Genomic DNA, 24,366 nt, shown 5'->3' with positions numbered 1-24,366 from the left:
AAAGAACTTGTATACACAATATATAAAGTATTCTTATAACACAGTAATAAAGACAGCTTGGAGCACCTGGGTGCTCAGAGGTTGAGCATCTGCCTTTGGCTCAGGTCCTGGGCCTGGGGTCCTGGCATCGAGTCTCCCATAAGGCTCCTTGCAAGGAGCCTGCTTCCCTCTCTGCCTATGTCTCTGCCTCTCTGTGTCTCTCATGAATAAATAAAATCTTTAAAAAACTCCATTGAAAAATGGACAAAGGACTTGAATAGACTTTTCTCCAAAGATCTACATAAGGCCAGAAAGCACATGGAAGCATGTTCAACCTCAGTAGCCATTAGTGAAATGCTGATCAAAATCCCAATCAGTTACCAGGTCATACCTAGTAGAATGTTTATAATCAAACAGATGAAAAACAACTGTGGCTGATGTGGACAAATTAAAATCCTCATGTTGTTGGTGGGAATGTAAAATGATGTAGTCACTGTGGAAAAGTTTGGCAGTTCATCAGAATGCTAAACATGGAGTTGTTATACCATTGTTAGGTGTATACCCTGGAGAAATGAAACATATCCATGCAAAACTTGTTCGTGAATGTTTGTAGCATACTCTTAATACCCAAAAGTGCAAACAACTCAAAGTCCCTCAACTGATAAATAGATCCATAAAATATGGCATATCTGTACTATGGAATTAGTATTCAGCAATAAAAAGGAACGGACAGATGCTATGTATGGATGAAACTTGAAAACACGGTAAGTAAAAGCCAGTCACAAAAGGCCACATATAATTCCATTTTTGTGAAACGTCCAGAATGTGCAAATCTATAGACACAGAAAGTGTATTAACTGTTGCTGGGAACTGGAGGGAAAGGAGGGATGGGAGGAGTAACTGCTAATGGATATGGGTTTCCCTTGAGAATGTTCTGGAATTAGTGGTGATGGTTGCACAAACTTGTTACTAAAAAAAAAAAAAATTGTATGCTGTAAGTGTGAATCTTATGGAATGTGAATTTCTCCAAATGAAGCTGTCAATAAAGCTATTACTAAAAAACAGAGGGTTCTATAAAATAAATTTAGTGTTTCTTACCAAAGTTCTTTTAATAAAAGTTGGAGCACTTAAATAGATATACAAGAGTTACTGGGGGAAAAAAACCCCACAACAACAACCCATCATTTTCCCTTTCCCAGTGAGAAGCCGTATACATACACACACACACACACGAGCCCAGTGACACTGCAACAAGGACCAGTGTGCAGTCCTCACTTTAGGTGAACCTTTTAAAAAAGCATTTGAGCTACAGAACACCTTGACTGCTTATACTCCAAAGAACCGTGGCTGTAATGAAGTATAGTGTCTTCATTATTCTTCAGTACTGGAAAGAGAGGTGAAACAGAATCATATTGGACTCAATTGTATTAAATGATCAGAATAAAATTACTGTGCTTCTAAACTTTTTCAAGCATTTCCTGGTTTTCATTCCTGCTTTGACTAGGAACATCTATTTCAGTTTGCTCTGAATCCTTTCTTTTCAGGATGAGGCCCCCCACTTATCCAATGCGATTCTGTTGGGAGTTACTACATACAGTGCATAAGACCCAAGCCGGCCAACATCATGGGGCCCTCATCCCTTTTTCCACAGGGACTGGTCTGATTCAAGGGTGAACCAGGGAAGACAATTGTCCTTTTGTAGGATTTGATTAGTGAACCCTAGAAAAGGAGGTTAGTTCTCTTATTTTTGGATCACATGTCTTGAGGTACACTTTGGGCTGCCTGGTCTCTTTCCCATTATGTAGAGAAGGGACCAACCAAAAATTGAAGCCAGAAACAAAAGTCACAAGATGGAGGCCAAGAGCCCTGGCAACATAACTGGAGGTTTGCATTCAGCTATGCCTACTGTTTGATATAAAGTTTTGAGGTTATTTAGTGAGTCCGTGCAAATGAAACATTTCTTCTCCAAGGAATCAAACACAAATTTATTTCAGAACCATATAGGACAGATTGAGTAAAAGAAAGCTTTATCCGAAACTTTCCCGATAGACATTTTCTCCCCCGACTGCAATGTTATCAATTTTCACAGTCCCATCGGTGGCCTTCGTAATATTCAAAAGGATGTGCAAATGTGTCATTTGGTTGAAGAATCAAGTTGGAAAATAACAATCTTTTCACTTTTTATGCTTTCAAAAAATTCTCAAACAGTATGATGCTCCCAGCTCATAGCTGTTCAATTAGATTTTTCCTTGAAAAGTTAACTTGGAGCAAGAGAATCATTTAGCTTATACATATTCAAAAACAGAACTCATCCATTTTCTCCATTGTTCATGGAGGGAAAAACTGGACCATCCCACTAGATACAGCAAAAAGTCTGTCTCCTATTCGGGCTTTTCTTTTGTAAGTGACTGGAGAAAACTTGTTCTCATTTTGGCTTCATCATGCTAGCATTCAATATCCTTTTCTTCCTCGGAATCTGGCTCTGGCATCCAACTGAAAACAAACGTACAGTTAAATCAATTTTGTACAACACAATTAAACACAGCTTTGGTAAGGGGTCTCATGACATGACAGAAGTAAACCAGTTTCCAGCACAGTCAAAAAGGCAACTGTCAGAGCTACCAAAGGAAAAAATAATAATAAAGATGACATTAAAAAGAAAAGTTCCATTTAAGGTCCCAATAAGGATTTTCTTCTTAAGTAGAATCCAAATTACACTTATGTTTTTCTCTGAACTACACTCAACATGTGTTCTAGCAAACTCAACTTTTTAATTCAGTTTTGCTTGGGTTAAGTTCAAATGTATTTGAAATTTTTAAATATGAAATAACAGCTATCTGGGGATTAAAAGGATTTAGTCATAGGATGATTGCATGTTCTTTGACTTATACCTCACAGTGCTGCCTCCTTGAAGGGTGGTAGGCTAGGTAGAGGGTTTCAAAGTCAATAAACAAGGCAGATTTGCATCTTGGAGGGCTAATAGTGAGTCTTGGACAAAGGCTGTAAGAATCTATTAATCTGCTCAAATGTTTCCTGGACCACTCTTTTCAGTATCAGAGTACAAGTAATAGGTAAATAATATTACCTAATCCTTTTTTTCTGAATGATCTCACTGCAACCTATCTGTAATTAGTAAGTCATTCCATATTTAATTATGTATAGCTAATTTTTAGCATAAGCTTTTCAAAAGCTTTACTTACCATTGATCTTTTACATTCAAAAAATGAGTATTTCAGAGCTTTGCAGTTTCCTTCCTTCAGACACTGTCGAGGGGATTTTCCTTCCTAGGACGCAGAATACAGTATAAATATCTGGGAAATTTCCTCACAAAGCACAAAATCACTATCCTTTTGAAAGTAGTACTTTTTGAAAAAAATTTTAAAATAGTAAATTATATGAGAAAATGCAGTTCATTTTGACTCGATGTTTAGGAAGAACAGGACAGAATAAAAAGATGTATCATAATTCTGGAGCACTTTGAGGGTGCCCTTGAGTTCTTAAAAACACTGGTGCCCTTGGGATACTTTTCTTTAAAATGTTTATATAAAAAAAAAAAATCTCAAAACTGGTATTTTTTAGCTCCTTACAGGTAAGAAAGAGTAAAGGTGAAAGTAGTAATGAGATTTCTTAAGTGTCTTTAAATTTTTTACACTCCAGAATTTTTCAAGACAGAACAAAGTAGTGTGTGTGTGTGTCAGAGGAGAGAGAGTGTGTGCACGTGCACACATGCATATGAGAAATTAGGCCTGCTGTCATGGGAAATGGGAGGGTTTGTTCTGGAAGGTCCCATCAAGTAACTTTAAAGCCTCTAGTTACATCCTTTTAATGCATGCAGTTTTACCTCCAACAGATCTCTGCACATTCCCACCCCAATGCCCGCAAAAGTCAAGCTCTCTAGTCGGAGAAGCACAACCACGTAGACGTGGAAGAGCAAAGGGAGATGTTAACAGAATTTATATATGTCTGTGAGAGGAGATCTGCCTGGGCCTGATGTGAAATGAACTCTTTAAGCAGTGAAAGTTGAAAAGATAGGATGCTGCTACAAGAATATTCACAAAAGATATGCTTATTTCTGATTCTTAAAATGAGACTTTTTAACCTATAACTTAAAAATCAGACTTGACAAAGCAACAACTGCAAAACTAGGTAAGAGCAAAAATTTAGTAGAATTTTTTTGAAGGTAAACATGGAATAAAAATTTTAATACTACCTCTTCATGATCTTAAAATATTTTGAACAAATACACTGTTGTATGCATAACACAAAGGCATTTAAAGATGTTGGAACATGGAAGCATCTACAAATAATAAACTTCACAATTCAAAGAAGCAAGATTAAAATTGAATTGCAGCAAAATTTCTTTTTTGATGCCCTATCCTGCTAAGTTGTCTATTAATAAACTAAGCCCTCAAGGACTAACTTATTAAAAAAAACTCAGAATGGTCCTAAATCTGTTAATGGGAGGTTAAAAAATAAATACTAGATATTCCCACCTAGATAGAGCTTTTATTTTTTTTAGTTTTCCTTGCCTAGACCCGGCTTTTTTTTCTTTTTTTTTTTTTTTTAAGATTTTATTTATTCATGAGAGATACAGAGAGAGGGGCAGAGACATAGTCAAAGGGAGAAGCAGGCTCCCTCCCCACAGGGAGCCAAATGCAGGACTCAATCCCAGGACCCCAGGATCATGTCCTGAGCCAAAGGCAGATGCTCAACCACTGAGCCACCCAGCTGCCCCTAGACCAGGCTTTTAAAACCAGGTAGCAGAAAAGATGTATGTGTACAAATGCTAACTGCCAGTGTGGGCCTGTCACAAAGCAGGAGAGCCAGAGGGATAACAGAGGTGCTAAAGGGGTTCTGTTAATGTAAATATATAGAAAACATCTGGAAAAAGTAGACCAAACTTACATTTTCTGAATTACCTGAGGTTTAATGACATCAAAATGTGATATGCAATTTGTGAAGGAAAAAAATCAAAACCTTAACATTATTATTTCCATTAAAGAAATAAACCCATACTGCTTATAAACATTAGCCTTCTGCAGTCCTTGACAGTATAAAGGAAAATGATGAAACCTTCCTACTCAAGTTGAGTTCCAGTGTAAAATGGGTCAAACAATTTTGAGAATAAAAATGACCCTGTTCAGTGTCAATTTTAAAAGCTCAAACAGCCAGAATTAGGTGCCCTAAAGTCAGATCAGTTTCAGTGTTAATAAAGAACCTAGCTAGAATACTTCCTACCTAAATAGAAACACGGGGTGCATGCCCCAGGAAAAAGGTAACCCCAATTTCACCTGCTTTTCATCATCAAGGATTTCCCTTCAAGCAGATTTTGACACCTCAACCCCACAACTAAAACCACTTCTCCACACCTTTATTTTGCAAGTGCTAGTCACACTTCTGGTTTTTACTGTGAAAAATGCTACAGGGTACCGCATCTGTGGCATTCCTGATCCTCTGGAATCTTGCCACTTTCTAGTCTGTCTGCTTAGGTTCTAGATTTTAATGGCCACCTACACCCGTGAATCTCAAAAGTGAATCAGAACAGAGTAGCAAGCTTCCTTGCACTATGCTGGGGGAGCCCAAAATTTTGTAATGAGATGCTGCTGATGGGATGTGTGTTACCCATATAAGTGAGACTAAATAAAACTATACAAAAGACTAGAACTATAAACCGATGCTACCCCAAACTATCTAAGATGTCATCTTTTTCATAAGCTTTTAAGCCATACTGTCAACAGCCTGCTGGGAAGATCTATCTATATACACCAGATCTAAAAGAGGTCCTGGGTTAATTCATCCTCCTTCATCTCTGCCAAATGGCAGACTCTAGTTATCCCTTAACATTTAACTCTTCCTTTCTAGTGAGGCCTACGGCTGGGCTAGACTTCCCAGACACCCTAGCAACTAGGCTGGGTCACATGACTAAATTCCAGCCAATGGAGTATGTGAGGAACTGAAATGTAAAACTTCTGGGTTGGTCCTTAAAAAGGCACGTGGCTGCTCCCCTTCTTCGTTTATGATAAGATTTAGCTTCTTGTATACCGAAGTTCATACCATCCTTTCATAGGCAATCTTAGGTCATGAGTTGAGAATAATATCCTGTCTCCCATCATAGCACCTAAAACCACAAGATCAACAATGTCTAGGTTCAGGGAAGGCTGAGAGGAGCTGTCCAAGCCCTACTTATAGGCGCACACAAGAGCAAAAGAGAATTTTCTATCTTCTTTAAGGCAGTGTTATTCTGGATCTCTGTAATAGGTACCTGAACCTATATCCTAATCAATACACTCCCAAGCTCATTTGCCTTCTGAGGTCAAAATTAGTGATTCCCAAACATGGCTGTGCCCAAGAATCAACAAGGGATACTTTTATGGGTGTTGGGGTTGGAGGTACTGGAATCTATATATCTAAGCTCTCTGCCCCCATCTCCAGGTAATTCTAATGAAACCCAGAGGTCTGGGAGCTTCTTAATGGAGGCACAAAGGAAATAACCCATGATTGAGGTTTTTTGGACAAACTTTTTGATCTCCCAGGAGTCATATAATCCTAAGAAGTCTATCCAAGAGATGCCTTTTGAATCTGCTTGTCCTTGCTTTTCCTCTCCAGCCCCACTGGGGCTGACATCCTTATCATCATTACCCTGAGCTTCTCCGAGGCCCAGTATTTCCTTGACTTTCTCTCATTGCAGCATCTATTTTGAATTCCTTCCTAGAACGAGGTCGAGCAGCTTTTTCAGTGGGTTAAAGACTGGCAAGGAGAGATTACAGCATCCATCTGTCAAAAGATCAGATTAACTTCTGTATAATACAAGAAGCTAAATCTTATCATAAACGAAGCGGCCACACAGGGCAGACGCAGACCTCAACAGAATGTCCCTTGGTCTTCAGAGTCCCTAGGAGGGGAGAGGCGGGCTGTAGCTGCCAGTGACACCATCTGAGAAGAGAGGATATTGTCCCAGATCTGCAAAACTCGATGTTCTGTCTCAGTACTGCCCTTTTACACTCCCCCTGAAGTTACGGTAAATTTAACACAAACTAAAAGCACTCCCATTTAAGGTACTTTTTATAATTATCATTTTCTCCTAAGTGACCAACATCAATAAGACCACAAACTTAAGTTTGTGGCATGTGTCCTGGTCACTATCTTGTCTAGTTTTCTCACTTTCTAAAGATCTAATTTCCATGCAGGAGGGAATGTATCCCAATCATCTATGTGTCCCAAATTAGAGTTTGGCACTCAAATGTTTGCGGAATAAATTATTACAAAAATACAACTTGGGATCCTTCTTGCCCTCAGTATCTTCCTCCACTCCTAGAGTTTCTTTCCTCAGTCCCACTGTGTACTTTATTCTCTTGATTGCTCATCCTCATGGCCTTCCTGATGCTGAATGTCAAGATAAATTCAGGGTCCTCACTCTGAGACACAAGGGCCTTCACACATGCCAACCTTCTTCTCAAGCCTTCTGTCACATTCTCCATCCCCCAACAGAGCACTAGCTTCTCCTGGTCACATCTCCCTGACTTGCCCATGCTGTTCTTTCAGCTTCTCCCCTCAACCACCACATTCCCCACTCCTTTACTTGACAACCTACTACTCAGCCTTTAAGACTCCTATCAAATGTCACCTCCTCTGTGAGAAGTTTCCAAATTCCCAAGAAAAATAAGTTGCTCTCCAGTGGACTCCCACGGGATGTTGTTCCTAAATCTAATCATTAAACAAATATTTACAAGATGCTTACACAGATGCTTATACTGCTGGAATTTAGACCCTTCCATGACTGTCCTTCCCATCAGACTGAGGTGATGTAGGGTATGACTGTAACCGATTCATCTTGGTATCACCAATGCCTTGACATCATGCCTGCCACTTACCAGGCATTACTAAGAGCTGACTATTTGCACCAATGAAGCAGTCGACTGGAAAAGCCCTGTGCAGGGAAGTGTAAAGTGTGAAGACAGGGCACCTCCGTTTCCTCCTCCGTGTGAGAGGGACTAGAGAGCCTCCTAAGCCCATGACAACTCAAGTTTTAGGACAAATTGGGCAGCCAGTCCGGCTGACTGCTAAAATCAGTGAACCAAATGTAAATCCTGAATCAGCAGAAACACTGATACAGCTTTATGATGCATGTCCATTTGGGGATAGTCTTTCCCTTTGAAGAGCAAACTCTGAAATTACATCTCCAAATGCAAAAAATAATTGCACGCAACTGATTGCCCTTTCATCAGGCCTTTGTAACTGGCAAAGGCACTTGCGTTTGAGTTGGGCGCTAAGCTAGAACCCAGCTTTGGACCTCAACCGTCAACTCTGGACCTCACCGCTTGCTCTCTGCACTCAGGTTGAGAAGACATGATTGTAGTGAGGGGAGACTGCGGTGGAAGCAAGAGACAGAACAGTGAAGAAGAAAAAAAAATGGAGCCGCTTCGTTTACAACTTATTCAAGAAGGCACATAACTCCAACTCAGAAACGATTTCAAACCAAGAGAAAGTCAGTATCTATTCGACCACGACGGAACAGAGAAAGGAGAAACTACTAGTCAATACAGAGTACCAGGTTTATGTAATTCTCTGATAATTTAGATTCTCATTTTCTAGCACGCAGGAAACCGGCCTCATTCTCCTTTATACTTCCAGAACCTAGTGGAGTGGCAGGCAACATTTAATCAATGTTTCTTGAACCGAAATGGTTTATCTTTACGAGAATCCAAAGGGGAGGTTTCATGATCCCCAACCTAACACCGGAGGGAGCTGACGCTCCGACAGCCGACCCGCCCAAGTTCACCAGGCTGGCGCCGTGATCTATCCCTAGGCTGGCTGGGTCACCTCCCCTGGGCGCCACCGCAGGCTGAGCGGGAGGCGTCGGTCGGGTCCTGCCTCCCCGGTTCCAGCGTCTCCTCACCCCGGGCGCCCGGCCGCGCTACCTGGAGCACACAGTCCGACTGCAGCAGACAGGCGCCCAGGTCCTCCTTCACGCCCGCGCACGCGCCGCCCTCCGGCTTGTCCTCGTAATAACGGGGCATGACTGCGTCCCCGCCCCAGCAGCCGAGACCCGCTGGCGTCCGCAGCCGCAGCAACCCCTGTGGGGCGCAACGGACACCCGCGGAGGGAAGGAACCGGAACTTGCAGCCACAACTTCCGGCGGGCCCCCGGAAAACTACGGGGCCCGAGAGGCCGCGCGCACGGCGGAAGTGGGTGCACGTGACGCGCCGCGCCCCCTGCGCCGGCTACGTTGCGGGAAGGGAAGTCGGCCCGGCGCCTGCTGGGTCTGGCTGCTGGGCGGAGGTGGCGGGTTAGCTTGGACCTCTTGGAGGCCGCAGGGCGGCTCCAGGTGAGACCCGAGGACTGCTCCGTGCACGCGCGGCTCGGGCTCGCCGGCGCCTTTCCTCCGGCCCTTCAGGGCGCGCCGGCCCTCGGCCCCGGAGTGACCGTAGCCGCGTCCGGCGGCTCGGCCTGCGGTAGGGCTGCCAGATAAATAAGCCAACGACGCCCGTTTACGCTTAAATTTCTCATGAACGACCGACAGCGTGTCCGTGTCTGTCCCACCCAATGTTTCGGACAGTCTTCTACTGAAAGTTATACTTGTATCTGAGATTGATTCGAATGTAACTGGGCGTCCTGTGTTTTCATCTGCTAAGTATGGCGACCTTCCCCGCAGCCCCGGGGTGACGGGGAGCCTCTGGAGCCGGCGCGGCGCCGGGGGCGACCGGGAGGCCTGGGGGCGGGGCGGGAACTGGGCGGCGGGCCTGTGAGGGCTGGACGGTGAGCCGCGCTCCCCGGGCTCCAGGCTGGGTCCACCGGCCTCCCACGCTGCCATTCCCTCTGCTGAACTATTCACGGAGTAATGCACTATGGGGCTTGAATCTTGTTTTTATATCATATTCCAGTGAAAGAGTTGCTTGGTGGTCTTGCACTGATGGACCCATGTGAACATGCCATTATTTTACCTCGTCGGTAACATTGTTTCTAATTGGCTTTTAAAACCGATTCCCTTAAAAGGCCTGGTGGTTTAGAGCACGGGAGTTTTGGCTCCATAGTCCTCTCTGTGCTCCTGAGGGGGTCCCTTCACCTCCTAGTGCTTTTCTTTCTGCCTCCCTCTCCTCCCTCCCTGTGGTTAACAGTGACTACTAGGGGGAGCTTCCCCAGGCTTGAGAGAGGTGAAGCGTGGGAAACCTACAGACCCCGTAGAAGTGCTGTGAGGGTTCGGAAGGGACAGTTCTTGAGCCCCCAAATAAGCCTCAGAACCACCTCCATTAGCTTTTGACCCCTGACATTTACCAAGGATTGGGGCGGAAATGTAAGATGGCATCCCTCCTGAATATCTCAGAAGAGGATACAAGAGGATATCCTTGTAAAAGATTTTTTTTTTCTTCTATCTAGGAAGATGTTACCGAGTACTTCAGTGAATTCCCTAGTGCAGGGGAACGGAGTGTTGAATTCCAGAGATGCAGCAAGACACACGGCTGGAGCAAAACGCTACAAATACCTGAGAAGACTTTTTCGTTTTCGGCAGATGGACTTTGAGTTTGCTGCATGGCAGATGCTCTACCTATTTACTTCCCCACAGAGAGTTTACAGAAATTTTCATTACCGAAAGCAGACAAAGGATCAGTGGGCCAGAGATGACCCTGCTTTCTTGGTCCTCTTAAGTATTTGGCTCTGTGGTAAGTGTCAGTTTTTCTGTAATAGAGTTGAAGAACAGACTGGTTTGTTTTTGTTTTTTTTTTAAAAAGATTGTATTTATTTATTAGAGGATGCAGGGAAAGGGACGGATGGAAAAGGAGAAGCAGGCTCCCCACTGAGCAGGGAGCCCAACACGGGGCTCTATCCCAAGACCCAAGGTCATGGCCTGAGCCGAAGGCAGAAACTTAATCAACTGAGCCACCCTGGTGCCCCGAAACTTAGTGTTTTAGATTGTACTTGTCCTTTGCAAAATCTTTTGTTATAAACATATTGTGGGTCAGGATTTAGGATATTTGAAGCTGTTTCTTCTTTTCTGAAGCCTCAAAAATCTCACAGGAAAGAGTGTTGTTTTTTCTGGTTTCGAAGGTCCCAGGCAGATGCCAGAGTAAATTGTTTCTTCGGAACATGGAAAAGCAGAAGACAGAGTCACTCCGTGTCTTTTAACTGCTATGATAAAGAAGTTGATATCAAATGCAAACTAACTGTGAAAAGGACTATCAAGATGGGAAATTGCATTTCACGGGCAAATCTAGAGTGAGAGTGCTAAAAGTACCAATGCAAACTTGTGAAACTACTTTTAAATTCTCCAATAATGTAGTGAGAGAGTCCTAACTACCTTTAGGATATAAATGTATAAGATTTTTTTCACCTTTACCTGGGCTTAAATATGTGACTGCCTTTTCAGAACCTGTCCTGAATTTATCACACAAATCTTTCTTTCAGTGTCCACTATAGGATTTGGCTTTGTTCTGGACATGGGATTTTTTGAAACGATAAAGCTTCTCCTTTGGGTTGTATTCATAGATTGTGTAGGCGTTGGTCTTCTCATATCAACTTTAATGTGGTAAGTATCATAATTTGGATTTTTCAAGTCCTGCTGTAGAGCCTGCATTTGCTTCCTTTAGAGATACAGTAGCTGATGTGCACTGAAAGCATGAGTTTAAATTTTTTTTTTATCATTGAAATATAGTTGACACACAATGTTACATTAGTTCCAGGTGTACAACATAGAGATTTGAGATGTATATACATTATGATATGCTCACCAAGATAAGTGTAGTTACCACTTGTCACCTTACAGTGTTGTTATAAAATTGACAGTATTCCCTATGCTGTACTTTTTATCTCTGTGTCTGATTTATTTTATAACTAGAAGTTTGTATCTCTTAACCCCCTCCACCTATACCACCCATTCCTTAAACTCTCCTCTCCTCTACCAGTTTGTTCTCTGTATTTATGAACCGGTTTGTTTTTTGTTCATTTTGTGTTTTAGACGCACATATAAGTGAAATGATACAGTGTTTGTCTTTCCTGACTTATCTTGCATATCATTATACCCTCTAGGTCTATCTATGTTGTCACTAATACTAAGATCTCATTGTTTTTTTATGACTGAGTAATATTCCTGTGTGTGTGTGTGTCTGTGTGTGTATATACACCCCGTTTCTTCTTTATTCCTTCAACTATTGATGAACACTTTAGTTGCTTCTATATCTTGATCATTGTAAATAATGTTGCAATGGACATTGGGGTGCGTATAACTTTTCAAATTAGTGTTTTTATTTTCTTTGAATAAATACCCAGTACTGGTTCTGTTTTTAATTTTTTGATGAACTGCCATACTGTTTTCCACAGTGGTTGCTCCAGATTACATTCCCACCAGCAGTGCACAAGGGTTCCCTTTTCTGCACATCCTTGCCAACACTGGTTATTTCTTGTCTTTTCAATACTAGCTATTCTGACAGGTGTAAGGTGATATCTCATTGTACTTTTGATTTGCATTTCCCTGATGCTAAGTAATGCTGAGCATTACTTTTCATGTATCTGTTGGCTTTTTGATTGTATTCTTTAAAAAAAAATTATTCGGGTCATCTGTCCATTTTTTATTGGATTTTTTTCTTTATTGTTGAATTGTATAGTTCTTAATATATTTGGGATACTAGCCCCTTATCAGATATATCATTTGCAAATCCTTTCTCCTATCCACTGGATTGCTTTTTTATTTTGTCTGTGATTTTCTTTGTTGTGCAAAGCTCTTTATTTTGGTTTAGTCCCAGTAGTTTATTTTTGCTTTTGTTTCCTTGCCTGAGGAGATAAATCCATAAGAATGTTGCTGAGGCCAATATCCAAAAAATTACTGTTTATATTTTCTTTAGGAGCATTATGGCTTCATTTCTCATATTTAGTTCTTTAATCCATTTTGAATTTATTTTTCTGTATGATGTAAGAAAATGGTCCATTTTCATTCTTTTGCATGTAATTGTCCAGGTTTTTCCACACTATTTATTGATGAGACTGTCTTCCCCACTGTATATGTTTTTCTCCTTCGTCATTGGTTAATTGTCCATGTGTTAGTTTGTTTTTTGGGTCTATATCTGGTTCCATTGATCTGTCTGGTTTTGTTTTTGTTTTTTGTTTTGTTTTTAGAGAGAGAGAATGAGAGCAAGCGGGAGTAGGGGTGCAGAGGAAGGGGGAGAGAGAGAATCTTAAGCAGGCTCCATGCATAGCATGAAGCCTGACAGGGGACTTGATCTCATGACTCTGAGATCATGACCTGAGCCAAAATCAAGAGTCAGACACTTAACCAACTGAGCCACCCAAGCACCCCCAATCTGTTTTTGTGCCAGTACTATACAGTTTTAATTACTGTAGCTTTGTAGTATATATTGATATCTGGATTGTGATACCTCTAGCTTTGTTTTTCTTTCTCAAGATTGCGTTGGCTATTTGGGGTCTTTTGTGGTTCCATACAAATTATAGAATTCTTTAATTCTCTAAAAAATATTATTGGTGTTTTGATAGAAATTGTATTGAATCTGTAGATCACTTTGAGTAGTATGGACATTTTAACAATATTGATTCTTCCAATCCACAATCATGGAGTATCTTTCCAAGTGTGTGTCCCCTTCAATTTCTTTCATTAGTGTCTTACAGTTTTTAGAGTATAGGGTTTTTATCTCCTTGGTTAAATTTCTTCCTAGGTATTTTTTTGGTGCAATTATAAATGGGGTTATTGTCTTAGTTTCTCTTTCTACTGCTTCATTATTAGTGTACAGAAGCACAAGAGATTTCTGTATATTTTGTGTCCTGTAACTTCACTGAATTTATTGATTAGTTCTAATAGTTTTTTGGTGGAGTCTTCCAGGTTTTCTATATATAGTATCATATATCTGCAAATAGAAACATTTGTACTTCTTCCTTACCGATTTGGATGCTTTTTATTTTTCTTGTCTGATTGCTTTGGCTAGGACTTCCAGTACTATGTTGAATAAAAGTGGTGAGAATGTATGTTCTTGTTTTGTTCCTGATCCTAAAAGAAAAGCTTTCAGCCTTTCACCATTAAGTATGATGTTAGCTGTGGGTTTGTCATTTATAGCCTTCGTTATATTAGGTACATTCCCTCTCAACCCATTTTGTTGGTAGCTTTATCATGAACTAATGTTGAATTTTGTTAGATGCTTTTTCTGCATCTATTGAGATGATCATGATTTTCATCTTCCATTTCGTTAACATGTATCACATTAAATGATTTGCACATAATTGAACCATTCTTGCATCCCTAGAATAAATCCCACTTCAAGTGGAATATCCTTTTAATGTATTACTGAATTTGGTTTGCTAATACTTTGTTGAGTATTTTTGGATCTTTGTACATCAAGGATATTAGCCTATACTTTTCCTATTTTGTAATGTCTTTGTCGGATTTTGGTACCAGGGTAAAGATTTCCTGGTAGAACTGATTTGAAAAATATCCTTTCTCTTTGTTTTTTTGCAGTAGTTTCAGAAGAATAGGTGTTAACTCTGCTGTAGATGTTTGGTAGAATTCACCTGTGAAACCATTTGGTCCTGGACTCTTGTTTTTTGGGAGTATTTTGATTACCAATTCAAATCCATTACTTGTAATAATACATTTTTTTCAGACTTTGTATTCCTGATTCAGTTTTGGAAGGTTGTATAATTAAATTTATCCTTTTCTTTTTTTTTTTTTTTTTTTTTTTTTTTTGGCTGTCTAATTTGTTGGCATATATTTTTTCACAATAATCTCTTGTAATCCTTTGTATTTCTCTGGTGTCAGTTGTTACTTCTCTTTCATTTCTGATTTTACTTATTTGGGTTCTGTCTCCTTTTTGATGACTCTGGCTGAATGTTTTATCAATTTTGTTTATTTTTTCAAAGAACTAGTTCTTGGTTTCGTTGATCTTTTCTATTGTTTTTTCAGTTCCTGTTTCATTTCTTTCTACTCCAGTTTTTATTGCTTCCTTCTTCTGTTAACTTTAGCTTCTGCTTGTTCTTTGCTCATACCTTTAGGATTAAAGTTAGATTGTTTATTTGAAATTGTTTTCAAACAATAACATTGTTTATTTGAAATGTTTATTTTTGTTCTTTCTTGAGGTAGGCCTGTTAGAACATCCCTCTGGCAATTGCTTTTGCTGTGTCCCAAAGATTTTTGGAACATTGTTTCCATTTTCATTTGTCTCAGGAACTTTGTCTCTTTGGTTTTGTTGTTGTAGTTGATGATGATGACCTGTTATTTTAGTAAAAGGTTGTTTAGCCTGTGCATGTTTGTGGGACTTTTCCATTTTTTCTTGTAATGGATTTCTAGTTTCATACCATATGGTTGGAAAAAATGCTTGATGTGATTTCAGTCTTCCTAAATTTATTGAGATTTGTGTTGTGGTCTAAACTGTGGTCTGTTCTGGAGAATATGTCCTATGCACTTGAAAAGATTATGTATTCTGCTGGTTTTGGGGGGAATATTCTGTATATGTGTATCTAATATGTTGTCCTTCCTTACCGATTTTCTGTGTGGATGACCTATCCATTGATGTAAGCGGGGTATTAAAGTCCCCTATTTTGTGTTACTATCTATTTCTCTCTTTATGTCTGTTAGTATTTGCTTTATGTATTTCAGTGTTCTCATAGTTGGGTGCATAGTTATTTATAATTGCTAAATTCCCTTGTTGGATGGAACCTTTTATCATTATGTAATGCTTTTATGTAACGCCTTGTTTTGTCTCTTGTTACAGTCTTTGTTTTAAAAGCTATTTTTGTGTGAAAGAAGTATTGCTTCCCTGGCCGGCCTTTCTTTCTTTCTTTCTTTTTTTTTTTTTTTGGCTTCCATCTGCGTAGAATATCTTTTTCCATCCCTTCATATTCAGTCTGTATGAGTCTATAGGTCTGAAGGTAGCCTTATTGTCAGCATATAGTTGAGTCTTGTTTTCTTATCCATTCAGTTACCCTGTCTTTTCTTTCCTTTTTTTTTTTTTTTTTTTTACATTTTTAATTCCTGTTAACATACAATATTACGCTGGTTTCAGGTGTACAAAAGAGTGATTCAGCACTTCCATACAACACCCTGTGCTCATCACAAGTGCACTCTTTAATCCCCATCACCTATTTTACCCAAGTCCCCCTTCCCCTCTCTGGTAACTATCAGTTCTCTATAATTAAGTGTTTTTTTTCTTAATTTGTCTCTTCTTATATTGTTTCCTTTGCTTGTTTTGCTTCATAAATTCCACACAAGTGAAATCATATGTTGTCTTTCTCCGACCTATTTTGATTAGGATTATACTCTCTAGCTCCATCCATATTGTTGTAAATGACAAGATTTCTTTCTTTTTTATGGCTGAATAATAGTTCATTGTTTGATGTGATCTCCTTTATCCATTCATCAATCCGTGGACATTTGGGCTGCTTCCATATCTTGACTGTTATAAATAATGCTTCTATAAACATAGGCGTGCATGTATCCCGTTGAATTAGTGTTCTTGTATTCTCTTGGTTAATACCCAATAATGCAATTGCTGGATCATAGGGCAGTTCATTTTTTAACTTTTTGAGGAACTTCCATACTGTCTTCCAAAGTGGCTGCACTAGTTTGCACTCCTACCAACAATGCAGAAGGGTTTCTTTTTCTCCACATCCTTGCCAACACCTGTTGTTTCTTGTGTTGTTGATTTTAGCCATTCTGACAGGTGAGAGGGATTTGCATTTCCCTGATGATGAGTGACGTTGAGCAGCTTTTCATGTGTCTTTTGGCCATCTGGACATATATCTTCTTTGGAAAAATGCCTGTTCATGTCTTCTACTCATTTTTTAATTTGATTATTGGTATTTTGGGTGTTGAGTTTTATGAGTTCTTTATATTGGATACTGACCCTTTATTGGATAGGTCATTTGCAAATATCTCCCATTCGATAGGTTGCCTTTTAGTTTGTTGATTGTTTCATTCACTATGCAGAAGATTTTAAGTTGATGTAGTCCCAATAGTTTATTTTTGCTTTATTTTTCCGTTGCCTTAGGAGACCTATCTAGAAAGAAGTTGCTATGATCAGTGTCAGCAAAGTTACTGCCTATGTTCTCTTATAGAAATTTTATGATACCAGGTCTGAACATTTTGGTCTTTAATCTGTTTTGAATTTATTTTTGTGTATGGTGTAAGAAAGATGGTCCAGTTTCATTCTTCACTGTCCAGTTTTCCCAACACCATTTGTTGAAGAGATGGTCTTTTTCTCCTGCTTTGTCAAAGATTGACTATATAGTTGTGGGTTCATTTCTCACTTCCCATCCTGTTCCATTGGTCTATGTGTCTATTTTTGTGCCAGTATCATACTGTCTTGACCACTACAGCTTTGTAGTATAACTTGAAATCTGGAATTGTAATGCTTCCAGCTTTGTGGTTTCTTTTCCCAGCTCACTTTGGCTAGTCAAGGTCTCGTGGTTCCAAAATTTTTGGATTGTTTATTACAGTTCTGTAAAAGGTGCTGTTGGTATTTTGATAGATTGCATTAATGTGTAGATTGCTTTGGTATGAATGAAAATAGTATGAATATTTTATCACTATTTGTTTTTCCAATCCATGAGCATGGAACGTCTTTCCATTTCTTTGTGTCATCTTCAATTTCTTTCACTGGTGTTTTTAAGTTTTCAGAGCACAGGTCTTTTACCTCTTTGGTTGATTCCTAGATATCTTATTATTTGGGGTACATTTGCAAATGGGTTTTCTTAGTTTCTCTTACTGTTACTTCATTATTGGGTATAGAAATGCAACAAATTTCTGTATATTGATTTGTATCCTGCAATGTGACTGAATTCATTTATCAGTTCTGGCAGTTTTTTGGTGGAATCTTTCAGATTTTCTATTTATTGTATCAATTCATCTGCAAATACTTAAAGTTTTACTTCTTCCTTACCAGTTTGAATACCTTTTATTTCTTTTTGTTGTTTGATTGCTTTGGCTAGACTTCCAGTACACCATGTCTTTTGATTGGAGCATTTAGACATTTACCTTGAAAGTAGCTATTGGTAGGTTTGTTCTTATTCCTATCTTGTTAGGTTTTTTTTCCCAGCAGTGCCCTGCTGGGAAAGCTGGATTCGAACTGGGCTGGTGATTCCAGGGTGCTCTGCACAGTGGGGGCCTTGGTGGGAGAATTGGAGCTAAAGTTGCTGTGGCTAGGGGTGTGGGGCTCATTCAAGTGCTGGGCAGTTAGGGCATCTGTGCCCTGTTGCAGTCTGAGTGATGGGGCATGATGGGGGTTGGGGGGACATAAGCAGTGGTGCTTACCAGCCCCTTTGGCCCCAGAATGTGTTCCCACAGGCCATGGCCATTTGGCTGAGGGTTAGTTTTTTTTATATTCTAGTTGTGTTTTAAACCACTGCTCTTGGGATCCCTGGGTGGCGCAGTGGTTTGGTGCCTGCCTTTGGCCCAGGGCGCGATCCTGGAGACCCGGGATTGAATCCCACATCGGGCTCCCGGTGCATGGAGCCTGCTTCTCCCTCTGCCTGTGTCTCTGCCTCTCTCTCTCTCTCTGTATGTGACTATCATAAATAAATAAACATTTTTTAAAAAATAAAATAAAAACATAAACCACTGCTCTTTTGTGTGCACCTCAGTGGGAGTTGGGCTGGTGTGGGATAGGGTCCCAGGGTTCACTGAAGTGGCAGGCCAGCTGGGGTGGCCATATCCCGCTCCCATCTACGCTGTCAGTGTTGGGCCTGGTGGGGGAGGGAACATACACAGTGGCACCTGCCAGCCCTCTGAACCCTGGAGACCAGTTCCTCAGGTCCCAGCCATTTGGCAGATGCTCAAGGACTGGTTCCTTTGAATCCTAGTTGCCCTTTTACAGTGGGGCTTTTTTCCATGCGTTAGGGTGGTATAGTCTATTCCTGGTTCCTTGGTTCTATCCCCACCCCTCACAGTTGACAGCATCAAGTGGGGGGTTCCTGTTGTTTCTGTGCCTCTGTCTCTCATGTTCTCTGTGTGGTCCCTCTGTCCTTTGTTGTGCAGAAGCTGTTCAGTCAGCCCGTCAGCGCTCAGTTCTTTTTCTGGAAGAATTACTCTATATGTGGGTATAGATTTGGTTTGTCCATGGAGGGGAGTTCAGGGTCCCTCCATCACCATCTTGGACGGTCTCCTGAAAGCATCAATTTTGATTGCTAGGATTATGAGAACCTGCCCTCCCGTGTCACTATTTGTATCAGAAAATACTCTAAGGGGTGGTCTGTATTGTCAAAGTGCAGCAAATAAGTGAACTGAAATAATGATTATATTAACAAAGTCCCTGGTTTTGCAAAAATATTATGCAGTTAGCCAGTTCTGCTTACATTGTCTGAATGATGGCATGGTTTTCACCTTTATTTGTCAGTGGGTCACTTCTAGATGTTTAAGCTATAGAGGATTATTTTATGGAATCTTACTCTGAATATCAGATATTAAAAGAAGGACATTTGAAAAAGGATTTGTTAAACTTGGTGCCGTCTTGCTGAGACACACAGGTTTTACTGGACAGGTACATAGTCTGACTTCTGGGTTTGGTTTAACAACGGTAGTGTACTGAGTAGAAATGTATAAATCCAGCATTTGGTTTTTCCATTTTCTCATAGATGCAGGCTCCAATATGGTTGGCATGCCAGATGAGGGGATTGGATGTTTTAAGTGAGTTCATAAAAGGCCAGTGTTTGAGTAGAGGTTGTGGGCATCATGTATCAGAGAAAACACTACGGAAATTTTAGTCTCAGAGAGGCCTAGGTTCACATGCCAGCTCATTAGTCCCAGTCTAACTGTAACTCTTAGTCCCAGTTTCTTTTGTAAAATGGAGTTAGTGATCTAATTTGTAAGATATTTGAAAAGATTGTGGTATAAAAAGTACCTGGTATATAGGAAGTGCTCAATAAATAGTGGTTATTAACATTTTAAATAAAGTCCTGAGACTTTAACCTCTGATAGCAATGTGTTCATTTGTAACTCCTTACTAGTATAAGTTTTGTATGTGCTTGGGAGTCAATAAATGGTATGTGTCATTAATTTGGGATTCTAACATTTGGGTTAAAAAGAATACTACTAACTAATAGAAGTTACATATTCATTATCAAAAAGCATGGCAGATGAAACAGTTTCAGTAAATAGGGCTTTCAAAGGAATAGATTGTAGCAGGCATTCTATCATTGTAACATTGACTCTATAGGGCCATAGAAATCAAGTCGTTCTGGAGTTTAGCACCTTTAGTTTGAGTCCATATTAGTTAAGTAGAAAAGGACTGGGTGGGGGGTGCTGAGGTGGTTTAGTCGGGTAAGTTTCCAACTCTTAATCTCAGCTCAAGTCTTGATCTCAGGGTTGTGAGTTCAAGCTCCATGTTGGGCGTGGAGCCTACTCATTAAAAAAAAGAAAAGGGACTGACTCAGTATATTTTTCAAAACCTATATTTTGTTGCATCGTGTTGTGAACTGTGTTAGAAATGATGACATGTAGTTGCTGTCATCCCAGATGTGCCAAGGAATCAGCAGGAGGAGGTGTTTGGGGGAGATGGGATCATTGATTCCTCATGCACAAGAGCAACATCCTGGGTCTAGTGGTGCAGGGTGACACTCACCAGCTCAAGAAGATACGTGACTATAGAATGTGGCCTTCAGTGCAGTTCAGAAAAAAGAATTGGACTTTATCTCATAGCTTGCATATGTTGTTTGGGGAGAGGAGGAGAGGTGGAGAACATGTAGGCTTTGGAATAAGGAAATATCAGATTTACACTTGAAGTAAAGTCTTCTGTGGCTGTGAAGGAGCTGAAGGAGAGTGGTGTGGCTGGATACAACTGTGGGGGTCTGCACAAGAGCAGAGCACGCCCAGACAATGTGGTGAACTCAGGAAGAGAGGAGAGAGATGGATCTGAGAACATTCTGCGATAATCGGGTATGATGAGGGTAGGAAAAAGTGGCAGGTGCAGATGAAGCATTCCATGTCAGACATGCTGAGTTCTGGTGTCTTGAGGACTTAAGTGGAAATAAAGGTAGAGTAGCCATGGGGTAGATGACTCTGAACCTACCAGTCTGGGCCAAGATGAGAATATTATTGGCATTATTAAATGTGGAGGTGGGAGGTGAAAACTACAGATGTCTTGAGCTCTCCCAGAAGGCATGTCTGTGTTCCAGAGGTAAGACTCAGAGTGAAGACAGAAGCCTGGAAAGTGCGCATCTAAGGAGTAAGCAAAGGGGTAGGAGCAGCAGGAGGAAAACCACAGAATGAGAGCTCTTGAGTCGTGAGCTAAAAGCTTTTTCATCCACTCATCAGTTAACTGAGCTGGTAGGCTATGCTGCAGAACAAGGACAGAAGCTTGAAGAATTGTTTTAATGGCTAGAGAGGTTACTGGCAGCCCTTCCCTTACCGGTTCCTCCTGATTCCTTGAGCTTTTAATGGAGAGGTGACCTATTAGGTGTGAGGCTTGGACCTATTCTGTATCTGCATTCATTTTTTGGAGGGGGGAGGGGTCTTATGCAGGCCCATGGCTTTAAATATTTATACATGGATGAGTTTGTATCTCCCATTTTCAACCTCTCCTCTACATTCCAGACTTTATATACTTCTTACTCCATGTTAACCAGCATCTTCAACATCACAGGTTCACATCCAGACTTCTGCACTGCCCCAAACCGATCTTGCTCACTGTAGTTCATGGCAGCTCAATCCTCCCATTGGTTTCAGACGGAAATCTTGGTCATCCTTGACTGTTCATCTTTTATCTTATTCCACATGCAGTACTAACACAGATCCTGTTGGTGCTGCCCTCCAACCATAGCATTTCCCCCATGTCACCACCTCTACTGCTACCACCCCTGCTCATCTCTCATTCGCCGTAGCCTCCCCCACCGGTGTCCCTGTTTCCCTCTTGTCCCTGTAACCTGTTCTCAGTCAAATCCAGTCTCAGGAAACCGTGTCAAAACAGTGAGTCAGATATCCTTCTGGGAACTGCAGTGACTCCTTATCTCATCGAGAATAAAAGCCAAAAGTCTTAAAATGGCCACAGGCTCCATAAGCTCTGGCTCCCTACTTCATGTCCTGCTGCTTTTCTCACTTGTTTCAAGCAGGCCTCCTCACCCAGCCTCAAACAGGCCACACCCTGCCCCTTCCTCCGTCCTCCTCCACTTCTGTGTTTAGACGCCTTTCTGCCTGGAATGAGGGTAATTCCCATCCCTGCCCTTGGGTCCTGACCCAGGTGTTAACCTTCATAGGACTATCCTGTCTATTTTTTTTTTTAATTATTTATGATAGTCACACAGAGAGAGAGAGAGGCAGAGACATAGGCAGAGGGAGAAGCAGGCTCCATGCACCAGGAGCCCGACGTGGGATTCGATCCCGGGTCTCCAGGATCGTGCCCTGGGCCAAAGGCAGGCGCTAAACCGCTGCGCCACCCAGGGATCCCAGGACTATCCTGTTTAACACTGCATTTCAACTTTATATTTTCTGTCCTTCCTTATTGCTGAGTTTTTCTCCATATATGCCATCTGACGACTCCAACTAGGTGGAAGGCAGAGATCTGTTTTGCTCATCACATTGTCTCCAGTATCTAGAATACTGCTTGGAATTAATCTTATTATATTATGAAAGAAATTTTAACTTTGCTCTTTAGGTTTATCTCTAACAAGTATTTAGTGAAACGGCAAAGCAGAGACTATGATGTGGAATGGGGCTATGCCTTTGATGTGCATCTGAATGCTTTTTATCCCCTCCTAGTCATTCTGCATTTTATCCAGCTTTTCTTCATCAACCGTAAGTAGCAGTTACTTCTTAAATGAGCATCAAAAAGTCACCATTATATGCCCTGAAAAGAGATTCATTGTACACCTCTTCTGCAGATGTTATCCTGACGGATACATTCATTGGATATTTAGTTGGAAATACCTTATGGTTGGTGGCAGTTGGCTACTACATCTATGTAACCTTCCTAGGATACAGTGGTAAGTCATGGTACAGTTTTGATTGAGAACATAGGTGGGAGGTGGGGTGGTTTTGCTGTAATAACAATTAGCTTACTTTTATATGAATTACCTCATTTAATCTTCACAGTTAGATTTACTTAACCCCATTTTTCAGACGAGGGTACAGAAACTAATGGTCATGCAGCTAAAAAGTGGCATGGTTGGTATGTAACAAATTTTATAATTTTAAGGAGCCATGTTTAAACCATGTTGATATTTCCAGGTTACTTGTAGGAACCCACACCCCATTTCCTTTCTTCCCTGGCTTTCCCATTCTTGGTCCCAGTAGGGGCTTAGAGTGGGGCATGAGTTGGAGCTGACATATGGTCACATAGGTAAAGGCACCCTTATGAACAACGTATTTCAAGGTGTTAAACCTTTGCCTCCCTTTGTTTTTACGATCACTGTGTGGTTCTACAGATGGTCACAAGTCAGGCCCAACCTCTGCTAGCGTGAGGACGCAGTTTTCAAATTTACTGTTAATCCTGCTAGAAGTTTCTTTTTCGTAGTAATGAAAAACATAATCCGGCTTGTCCTTTCTTGTCACTCTGGATGATGAGACCCTTACTGTAAATACACACCCCTGGTGCTCAAGTATGACTAGCTTCTCTGGTCAGCCGTGAGGAGGTGGCGGCACCAGCAGCAGAGCAAGTAGCAGACTCTGGCTTTAGAGCAGCGTTTCCCCAATTCAGAACATTCAGGGGTTTTTTTTTTGTTGTTGTTGTTGTTGTTTGTTTTTGGCTTCACCTGTTGTAATAACTTTCAGAATGTTCATTAGTCATATTTCCTTTTTTAAAAAAATAAATTTTTCTTTTCCAGCATTGCCATTTTTGAAAAATACAGTTATTCTTCTTTATCCGTTTGCACCTCTCATTCTGCTCTACGGCCTGTCACTAGCACTAGGATGGAACTTCACCCACACACTGTGTTCCTTCTATAAGTACAGAGTGAAATGAAAGCAGTATTGAAACTATTCCATCGATTTCTTCCAAAACTTGTAAATAAACTATCTTTGTAGATATCTTCAGGTGTAAAGTTTGCAAATTTGAGAAAATACATATGTTGACACCATTGTCAAGGTACATTCCTTAAAACTAATTAAATGTACATTTCTATAATAAATATTTTTTAAACTAAAGCATGTATTTTATTCATTCTAATAAAGCTTTAAGTATTTTTGAAAGAAATCCCATTTGGAGAACTTGATGATCATCATATGCTCCCCACCACTGTTACTGACAAGATATATAGTCTGTCCCCATTTTCTAAGAGGTTGTATTTTAAACATTTGTGTAGACCACGGGATTCTAGTATAACCTTCGAAAGTCTCCTTGACCCGTAACGTAACTCAAAGATGAATCACTGTACGATAGGACATAAAATCATCATTTACAACATTTTCTATACAAAATATATTCGATTGAAGCGGTGCATGGTGGCTACTCTCCTTAGTATACGTGAGAG

The 24,366-nt window shown here is 40.6% G+C and overlaps 2 protein-coding genes across 4 annotated transcripts; one reads left to right on the top strand and one right to left on the bottom strand.

Moving 5' to 3' along the window:
- Positions 1-1,936: 1,936 nt before the first annotated feature.
- LOC112670694 (cytochrome c oxidase assembly factor 5) lies at positions 1,937-9,032 on the bottom strand. The gene is made up of 3 exons (XM_025464586.3): positions 8,898-9,032; positions 3,180-3,263; positions 1,937-2,472 (listed from the first exon to the last, which is right to left on the bottom strand). Exons 1-3 carry the CDS (start codon positions 8,994-8,996, stop codon positions 2,431-2,433), a joined length of 225 nt encoding a protein of 74 aa, XP_025320371.1. The 5' UTR covers positions 8,997-9,032; the 3' UTR covers positions 1,937-2,430.
- UNC50 (unc-50 inner nuclear membrane RNA binding protein) lies at positions 8,995-24,040 on the top strand. Of its 3 annotated transcripts, none has more exons than XM_025464545.3 (6): positions 8,995-9,164; positions 10,354-10,637; positions 11,380-11,500; positions 22,554-22,693; positions 22,780-22,881; positions 23,722-24,040. In XM_025464545.3, the coding sequence occupies exons 1-6, from the start codon at positions 8,995-8,997 to the stop codon at positions 23,856-23,858; spliced, it is 954 nt and encodes a 317-aa protein (XP_025320330.2). In that variant the 3' UTR covers positions 23,859-24,040. The 3 variants fall into 3 exon arrangements, with proteins under 3 accessions (XP_025320330.2, XP_025320340.1, XP_025320350.1); XM_025464555.3 differs by lacking the exon at positions 8,995-9,164 and adding an exon at positions 9,171-9,304; XM_025464565.3 differs by lacking the exon at positions 8,995-9,164 and adding an exon at positions 9,455-9,610.
- Positions 24,041-24,366: the final 326 nt, after the last annotated feature.

The sequence above is a fragment of the Canis lupus genome, chromosome 10 (genome assembly GCF_003254725.2).
Source record: "Canis lupus dingo isolate Sandy chromosome 10, ASM325472v2, whole genome shotgun sequence".
NCBI classification, from domain to species: domain Eukaryota; kingdom Metazoa; phylum Chordata; class Mammalia; order Carnivora; family Canidae; genus Canis; species Canis lupus.
This window is presented reverse-complemented; position numbering and strand designations above follow the sequence as displayed.

Coding starts and splice junctions, on each gene's coding strand:
- UNC50 (XM_025464545.3), top strand. CDS start 8,995: ATGACTGCGTCCCCGCCCCAGCAGCCGAGACCCGCTGGCGTCCGCAGC. Junction 11,501..22,553: donor CTCATATCAACTTTAATGTG/GTAAGTATCATA, acceptor TTTGCTCTTTAG/GTTTATCTCTAACAAGTATT. Junction 22,694..22,779: donor CCAGCTTTTCTTCATCAACC/GTAAGTAGCAGT, acceptor CCTCTTCTGCAG/ATGTTATCCTGACGGATACA.
- LOC112670694 (XM_025464586.3), bottom strand. CDS start 8,996: ATGCCCCGTTATTACGAGGACAAGCCGGAGGGCGGCGCGTGCGCGGGC. Junction 3,264..8,897: donor AGTCGGACTGTGTGCTCCAG/GTAGCGCGGCCG, acceptor TCTGCGTCCTAG/GAAGGAAAATCCCCTCGACA. Junction 2,473..3,179: donor TTGAATGTAAAAGATCAATG/GTAAGTAAAGCT, acceptor GTTTGTTTTCAG/TTGGATGCCAGAGCCAGATT.